The sequence below is a fragment of the Paroedura picta genome, chromosome 3 (assembly GCF_049243985.1).
Source record: "Paroedura picta isolate Pp20150507F chromosome 3, Ppicta_v3.0, whole genome shotgun sequence".
NCBI lineage: Eukaryota > Metazoa > Chordata > Lepidosauria > Squamata > Gekkonidae > Paroedura > Paroedura picta.
The window spans coordinates 26,900,824-26,909,687 of NC_135371.1; the positions used below are offsets into that span (position 1 = coordinate 26,900,824).

General features: G+C 48.8%; 1 protein-coding gene across 1 annotated transcript; it reads left to right on the forward strand.

The window, feature by feature from the left end:
* The first annotated feature begins 522 nt into the window (after positions 1-522).
* On the forward strand, positions 523-3,407 carry GPR27 (G protein-coupled receptor 27). The gene has a single exon (XM_077325183.1). It carries the CDS (start codon positions 1,387-1,389, stop codon positions 2,536-2,538), a length of 1,152 nt encoding a protein of 383 aa, XP_077181298.1. The 5' UTR covers positions 523-1,386; the 3' UTR covers positions 2,539-3,407.
* The last annotated feature ends 5,457 nt before the right edge of the window (positions 3,408-8,864 follow it).

An 8,864-nucleotide genomic window follows, 5' to 3' on the forward strand; every position in this document is an offset into this window, starting at 1 on the left:
TCTATTTCTGTTGGTGGCATCCTCCCCAGGGAGGGGCAATCAGGGAGTGAGTTGCAAACTTGATGTTTGATTTAAATTATAATATATTAATAAGCATTATTATAATATTTAATTTGTATACCACCCTTTCTGCATGGGCTAGGGAGAGCCACAGGTGCTGTTACTCTTTAAAATACTTCTTGACCAGTTAACACTCCCCCCCCCCCCCGTAGGGGATTGCCTATGTGCCTGCCTTGTAGCATATCTTGGACTCGCTGTGTGGGGCGTGCATCGTGTAAGCGGCTCGCTGCGGACTGACGGGGTCACCCTACATGCCTTTGGGGCAGAAACGAATTGACGGACGAGCTTTCGACCTCTTCTGCCTCCGTGGTTTTTTGCCGACTGCCCTGACTTCCAGCTCCAGCGCCTATTTATTCCTCCTCGGGCGGGAATCGAGAGAGCAGCTCGCGGCGCCTCCTCCCCCCCCCCCCCCTTGCGCAGGCTCAGCCTGTCTTGCCCCCCCCTTCGGGGGAAGCCTCCCCGCCGGAAGTGCAGGCGCGAGCCAATCTTCCCTCTCCTCCTCCTCCAAAAACATAAAGAAGAAGAAGAAAAAGAGGCGTTTGCTCTCCGCCTCCCCCCCCCCTCCTCCAATTTCCCGCACGAGCCATCGGGGCGCGCTCTGCCGCTCTTGGCGGGCCCGGCGAGGGGGCGGAGACGTGGCTGGGGGCGGAGGGAAGCCTGCGAAGCCGTGCTGGAGAGCCAGCGAGCGAGCAGAAGGTAACAGACAATAGGAAGAGAGGGGGGAGGCGGCGGCCCCCGAAAGGCGCGATGCTGGCCCAGCCGCAGGAGCCGCCAGTCCCTGAGCAGGGCCGGGGGCTGCCGGGGAGCCTCTCTTCCCGCTTGTCTCCCGCAGGGCGGGCGGGATCCTTTTAAAGTTGGACGGCCGCGCCCTGGGGAGGAAGCCGCGGAGGAAGCCGGAGCTGGAGCAACAGCATCGGCGGCGAGGACGGCGGGGCGGCCGGGCGCAGCATGCCGGGATGGGGGCGCCTGCTGCCCGGGGCGCCTGATCCGGCCGCTGCTGGGCGGGAAGGGGGGCGGCAGCAGCCGGCGCTCTTCTGCCTTCTCGGCGCCCCGACCGGAGACCAGGGCAGGCGCGAGCCGGTCCGAGGAGGGCTTCCCCGTTCTCCTGCGCGCGGCGATGAGGCCGGCCTCGGCCGGAGGCTGCGGGGGAAGCGAAGGCAGCAGCGGCGGCGGCGCGGGTGTTTCCTCGGCGCGAGCACCATGTGGAGGCGCCCGGCGGGAGGCGGCGGCGACTGCTGAAGGCTGAGGGCGCCGCCGGCGGGTCTCCGGCCCTCCCGCCCCCTGCGCTGTGTCGGGGAAGGAGCGGGCCGTCGTCAGCCTCGCTCGATGGCGAACGCCAGCGAGCTGGGAAGCAGCAGCAGCAGCCCCCACCTGCCCATCGCGGGAGGCCTCCTCAGCGCCTCCGGCCTCAAGCTGACCACCTTGGGCCTGATCCTTTGCGTCAGCCTGGCTGGCAACGTGCTGTTTGCCTGGCTCATCCTCAAGGATCGCCACCTGCACCGGGCCCCCTACTACCTGCTCCTGGACCTCTGCCTGGCCGACGGCTTGCGCTCCTTGGCCTGCTTCCCCTTTGTCATGCTCTCCGTGCACAGCGGGGCAGGCTCCTGGCCTCACAGCCCGCTCAGCTGCAAGGTGCTGGCTTTCCTGGCCGTGCTCTTCTGCTTCCACGCTGCCTTTCTGCTCTTCTGCGTGGGGGTGACCCGCTACATGGCCATTGCGCACCACCGCTTCTATGCCAAGCGCATGACAGGCTGGACCTGCCTGGCTGTGGTGTGCATGGTGTGGACTCTCTCCATGGCCATGGCCTTCCCGCCTGTCTTTGACGTGGGCACCTACAAGTTCATCCGGGAGGAGGAGCAGTGCATCTTTGAGCACCGCTATGTCAAGGCCAATGATACCCTGGGTTTCATGCTCATGCTTGCCACTGTCATTGCTGCCACCCACCTGGTCTATGTCAAACTCCTGTTTTTCATCCACAGCCATCGCAAGATGAAACCTGCTCAGTTGGTACCAGCTATCAGCCAGAACTGGACTTTCCATGGGCCTGGGGCCACAGGTCAAGCTGCTGCCAACTGGACAGCTGGCTTTGGCCGGGGTCCTACTCCTCCTACCTTGGTGGGCATCAGACAGAACACCACCCATAGCCAAATCAAGAGGCTTCTGGTCTTGGAGGAGTTCAAAATGGAGAAGAGGATCTGTAAGATGTTCTACATGATCACTCTTCTGTTTCTGCTCCTCTGGTCCCCTTACATTGTGGCATGTTACCTGCGTGTATTCATCAAAGTGAGCGCCATCCCCCAAATGTATTTGACCACCTCCGTGTGGATGACTTTTGCTCAAGCAGGGGTGAACCCCATCCTGTGTTTCATTTTCAACAAGGAGCTCAGAGTCTGTTTCAGAGCTCATTTTGTCTGCTGCCAAAGCATACAGGACACCCAAGGCACCATTCTGTGTGATCTGAAGAATTTTGGGATGTAATTTTATTCATTTCTTTTTTCAAGAAGAAAAAAGATAAATTTCTACGTGTTTCTTTTGGTATATGCACTTGAAAGATTGTTATCTAAAGAAGACACTTTGACTGTTGTACGGTACCTCCATTGTTGGGTTCTAAGAGGATATTTATTTATGTACATGTGGATTTGGGGAGCTGGGGGTGGGGCTAATAACACAGGACTCCAAATTTCTTGGCTGCTTCAAACACTTGCAGAAAGTTGTTCTGATACGGATTAAAAGGCCATAATTTTCTGGTTTTTTTTAAACCCCTTCTGGTTTTTGATAAAGGCTAAACAATTTTATTCATGTAAGATTTGATAAAGGCCAAAATACAATTTTATACTAAAGTATTATTTTTATGACCTCAATATTGTATTACAGCATTAATTTTTAAATGGAAACCAAGAAGGAGAAAACTATACTGTGTTAAATCTGTTTGTGATGGGGGGAGGACTTGGGTTCGGTTGATTTTGGTATTTTAAGTGACTCTCTAACTTCGCCTGACATGGAAACATGAGATGCAATCCACCTAACCCACACCCTAACTGTTCTCAAGGTATTAGGTTATTTTCTGTGGGCCTAGAAAGGGTTAGGGTCACTTGCTCTGATGTAGATGTAATTTGACATTTTCTTGTTGCACTGTTTCTTTGATAATTTCTGAACTGTTTGGAGAACAAAATTTTGTCAGTTTTAAAAGCAAAACAATTATGTAATATCACCTTTAAATATGTCAGTTTCAGGTTTCTAAATTTCACTGGATTTCATATTTTGCTGACTTAATAGGACTTCAGACTGGATAGTACTTGTACATTTTGATTGTTTAATAAAGCACTGCCCGATTTTCATACCTGGAATGGCTAGGTAATGGTTTGCTGACTGCTGTTAGTTCTAGTCTCTTGTAGACCATCTGAAGTATTGTGGATTCTTCGATTCCCGTAATCCAAAATGCAGTGTAGTCTTAAATAGACTAATTTCTGGGCCCATTGGTTTCACTGGGTTTAGAATGCTGCAATTCTAAGGATTGTATTGTTATTGTTAATCACATATAAGTCCCATTGTGTGCTTAGCTGGGAGTAAGTCCTATTGAAGGCAATAAGTCCAACTTCCAAGTAAATGCTTACAAGATGGGGTTGCCTGCCACATTTCCTTGAATGTTTAAGATTTGCTTTTGAGAAAACATGCTCAGACTGGTCACTAATCAGAAAAGGGAGCACAGGTTTTACAGAAAGTTAAATTCATGCTAAATAGACAAACCACTGCACTCCCATCTGCTGTTAGTGATTTCCATTTTTTTTTAAGAAAAAAGACTTCATCTGTTTAATGGCAGGAAAGTCTCTGGATAATTGTGGATCGCTAATTTTTGTGGACAAAGCAGTTCCTACACATAATTGCTTAGTTGCTTCTCTGCCTTGCACTGTTATGTGAGAGATTATTTTTAAATTATTAATGTTCTGGGATTGTAAAAATGGCAGATGATGCAGTAAGAAGTTTCTAAAAATATAACTGAACTAACTTGCTTTTTGCTTACATTTACTGGAACGCACAGTTAGGGTACATCTCTGCCTTTTGCTTTTTGAAAAACGACAAAAAGGTTTGTTTCACAGTGGGTGTTTAATTTTTTCCACTGCAGTTTACATCATGGTATGCTGTTATTCTAGGGCAAAGATATAAAATTTGTGCAGATCATGAATCTATGGGAAGTAAAGTCTGCCCAGTATTTTATTTATTGTTGTATTAACTGAAAGGGGTGAGTGTGTGATGGACAGGAGGCTGCCCTGCCCCTGAAGGGGAGAAGAACCACTTGCCTGAACTGATGGGAGTGCTGCTTCAGCATCCAGTCACCTTTCAAAAGGGGGATAGAATGTTGGAGGGAAACCCAGAAGGGAGGTTCAGTTCTGCCTCAGGGAGAGAGCAGGGAAAGCTCAAATCTGGCTCAGGGGAGTGGCTGTTCTCCCCTTCGTGGGTAGGACAGTTTCCAGTCAGTCTTGGGGTGGGTGTGTCAGTCTGAGCTTCACTGCTTTAATATGAAATACTAGCTTCAAAGCCCGTTCCTAAGAACGGGCCTTGAAAGGGTTCCCTCCCCTTGCCCCTGGCCAGGCAGCTTAAGGAGGCTTTGGGCCGCAGCTCGCAGCCAAATCAAGTGGGGGCAGGCAGGGGCTGGGCAGCTCATTAGCAGGGCCGAGACAGAGCTCCTTAGCAGGCCGGGAGGCCCTCGTCAGCAGGCCAGGGGGCCCTTGTTAGCAAGCTCTCCACCACGACCCTTTGCCCAGGGCCCTCTCACCTGCTGCTGGCTCCAGGCACTGAGGCGTCTGAGAGCAAAGAGGCTAGAGTCCAGGGATGGAGAGCAGGAGCTGTAGGGGCAGGGCCAATCAGGGCAAAGCTGGCTGCACCCTGATTGGCCCTATTCTAACTTGGACAGCCGGACACGTCCCACCCCCTAGGCTGTTTCAGAAATACATAGAGGAACAACAATGGATAAAGATATTTTGTTCAACTTAACCCATGGATTCTCCCATTTATTATGTTTATCAAATTTAAAGTTCTGAATACGATTATAACTATGCTAAATGTTAAGCAGAGCTACCAGGTTAGGATACCTAAGCAGAGCTGTCTTCAGCGACATAAAAACAGTATAACTCTGCTTAGGTGTGGTACTAGAAGTACATCACAGTCTTGTCACTTGGGAAAACAGTTGGAAACAATGTTATTTCTGCCCCCACTCCCCAACTATCAACACGATAGTAAACCAAAGGAAAGTTCTATTAATATTGGGTTGGAAACACCCAGCTAGGTATAGTAGTTAAGAGTGCGGACTTCTAATCTGGCGAGCTAAGTTTAATTCTGCGCTCCCCCACATGCAGCCAGTTGAGTGACATTGGGCTCACAACGGCACTGATAAAGCTGTTCTGACTGATATCTCTCAGCCTCACCCACATCACAGGGTGTCTGTTGTGGGGAGAGGAAAGGGAAGGCGACTGTAAGCTGCTTTGAGACTCCTTTGGGTAGAGAAAAGTGGCATATAAGAACCAACTCTTCTCCGTCTAGATGCTGTGAGGACATTAACATGTCTACAGCAGCATGGGTATACATTTACTCTATTGCCATGCCTGCAGAACTTCGAGAAGGCATAGAAACTTGGGACACTAGTCAAAAGAGACTACTTCACAGACCTCCAGGCAAAACTTAAAACAAAGTGGGAGGAGCATATTGCTATCATTCCTTCTCAGAACCTTTCCACACAATCTGCCTCTGTTCCAGATACAACTAAGAAACCCATCTCCATTTTTTCCATGCAAGGACTTCAAGGACAGATAAGCCGTGGAAGGCAAGCTCCCACCTCCAAAAGGGACTCCCAAACCCCATTACCCTGAGTTGTTATCCAGAGTCAGAGTGTACTCTCCTGCAATATTGATATACACTTACTAAATATGAATAATTTTTATTCTTGATCTTGCCCTTCCTGATAACTCCATAGATAAGCGAAAGAGACACTGAACTAAGATGTGATTTAGTCTGTGAGTATAGCCCAGGCAAGTCCTATCCTGTAAGATCTTGGAAGCTGAGCTGGGTCAACTCTGGCTAGCACTTGGAAGGGTGATATCCAGGGAGAACCAGGGTTGCGATGTGGAGGCAAGCAATGGCAAATATCTCATGCCTGGCAGCCAATTTTAGGATCTCCTGGCTTTATTACACATTTACCAGACTACTGATAAATAAATTAGTATGTGAGCAGTCTTGGTAACCCTTGTTTCTCTATACAAACAACCTTCCAGCTTTATGGCGTTTGTACTCCATGCCATACCATCAGCCAGGCCTGCAGCTGTGACGAGTGGAAAGTCCGCTACAGCAGTGGCCCCAACTTTTTTATCACCAGGGACCTGTCAATGCTTGACAATTTTACTGAGGCCCAGGGGGGAGTAGTCTTTTTCTGAGGGACGTTGCCGCCGCTGCCTGAGCCTCTGCTCCATTTGCTTTTCCACTGGCACCCCTGACTTCCCGCTGCCCCCTGGGGGGTGTTGCCAGCAGCAGCTGTGCAGTGCGACACCGAGGGGGAGCCCTAGCCATTGCGGCCACTGAAGAGCACCAGAAGTGAGCCGGTGGCAGAGTGGCAGGGCAGCCCCCGAGGCAGCAGCCGGTGTGGAGGACGATGAGGAGCCATGGCCCAGTACCGATTGATCCACGAACCGGTCTTCCATGGAAATTTTTCAAAAATCTATAATTGGCCTGTTTCCAATGATGTTTGTGCCTTCATGGACTTAGAGTAGGTGGAAATAGAAATATGCCCACAGTTCAGAGGAAAATTGTTCTTAAAAAATCCTTAGGGAACTGCTTTCTTCGAGTTAATTTATTTTGTAATAGTTTTAAGCCACTTGCATAATACACTGGGGGATGTTAACAAAGGTATGTAGACCAGCATATATAACATTTAAACATCCCTGTCAGCAGTAAAACATCACTGTCAGTAGTAAAGCTACATCATCAACTCATTGGGTGTGTGTGTAGAATACTCTTTTCATGTATATATTTGAAGATTCTCTTCAGAGATGTGAAGAAATTGTATACCCTGATCTTAGTTAGTAAAATGTTAGCACAACATAGTTTGAATATTTGAATCCATCTTTCCCTTGAGTTATTCCCACTGTATTTGCATATAATACACAGTGGATTGGTCACTGCCATAAGATGAAATAAAGGAATAGATTAAAGTAATGGGACATCATATGTAGAATTACACCTTCAGATTGCTAAAGTTTGCTACATAGCAATTAATCATGTATTTCACAGACTCTGTGTATGTTTTAAGATGGTTCATAGATCATACAGACTAAACATTGTCTCTGTAAAAAGATGGTACTTAAACAGATTGTCATTTTTTTAAAAAAACCCTGTTGAAAAAGAGACCTAAACTTGAAGTCATGATTTGTGACAGCCAGAGAGAGATGAGTGATTTAGTAGAATATCACTTCACTCCATCAAACCGTTCAGTCTTTTTCCATCTGTCACCTGGAGTCTAAAAGAAGGATGATGGAAACAAAGTTGTTGAGTAGTTCCATTGACATAAGTAGACCAAGGGAAGTTTTGGTGTTAATAGTGTTAGAAAGTGGATCATCTACATTAGTAATAATAAAAACCCTTAGACTACTATATGTGTTTACAAAGTGGGTTGTAGTGGTTAGAATATTCACCCTCCTCTACCTCTACACCTTGATCCAGGGAGTGAGGATGGGGTTCGTTTGGTGTAGTGGTTACGAGTGCGGACTTCTAATCTGGCATGCCAGGTTCGATTCTGCGCTCCCCCACATGCAACCAGCTGGGTGACCTTGGGTTCACCACGGCACTGATAAAACTGTTCAGACCGGGCAGTGATATCAGGGCTCTCTCAGCCTCACCCACCCCAAAGGGTGTCTGTTGTGGGGAGAGGAATGAGAAGGCAACTGTAAGCCGCTTTGAGCCTCCTTCGGGTAGAGAAAAGCAGCATATAAGAACCAACTCTTCTTCCTCTTCTTCAAAGGCCACCTGAGGTTCATCTGCCAACGGGCGATCCCACTGGCCAACATAGACAGGGGAAGGGTCATATGATGCTCAGGATACCGAATGCCATATAGCTGGCTGACGTTCCAACATAGGAATTGAAGCATCCTGACTAGGAATTGATGGGGGTGGGACTGGAGGTGGAGCCTGCTGTGTTAATGATACCGTAGACTTGTATGGAACCAAAGGACCCATCGATTTGCTGGCCAAACCATAGTCAGAGTGGAGAGAATGGTCCTTGTTTTTGGACTTCTTAGACCTCTTAGAGTGAAGTCTTGGGTTCTGATCTGTGAGGGCCTCAGTAGTAGTGTGGGCTAGGAACAGAGTAGCAGAGGCTGATCTTTTCTCAAGATGTGATGAATCCGAGGCTGGAACTGAAGCTGTCAAACAAACTGAAGCCTCTCCCGGAGTACGTATGGGAGCGGATGATGTGGGCTCTGAGACCTGTTTTGGAGGGCCCATCAACAGAGCCTTTTCCCAGAGTGCAGCCTTTAGCCTGGACAAACGATCCGACCTGGCTTTTGGGGTGAATTTTTGACAAATTTGTCACGCGCCGACATTATGCACCTCGCCAAAACACAGGCAGCAGCCATCATGTTCATGTGTGGGGGATTTTAACCCCACAGAGGGAGCGCTTTTTAAAGATAGCTTTTGAGGCTACAGGAAAAAAACAGGAGCTTACGAAGAGGCAACTGTTCTTTGCAGGGGGCACTCCGCCTCTGATCATTTGTATGTTTCAGCGGGAAGCCACACGCATGCACTCCGTGTTGTGGCGGTAG

What these genes read in the sequence shown, in the direction of transcription:
- GPR27 (XM_077325183.1), top strand. Translation starts at nt 1,387, where the DNA reads ATGGCGAACGCCAGCGAGCTGGGAAGCAGCAGCAGCAGCCCCCACCTG.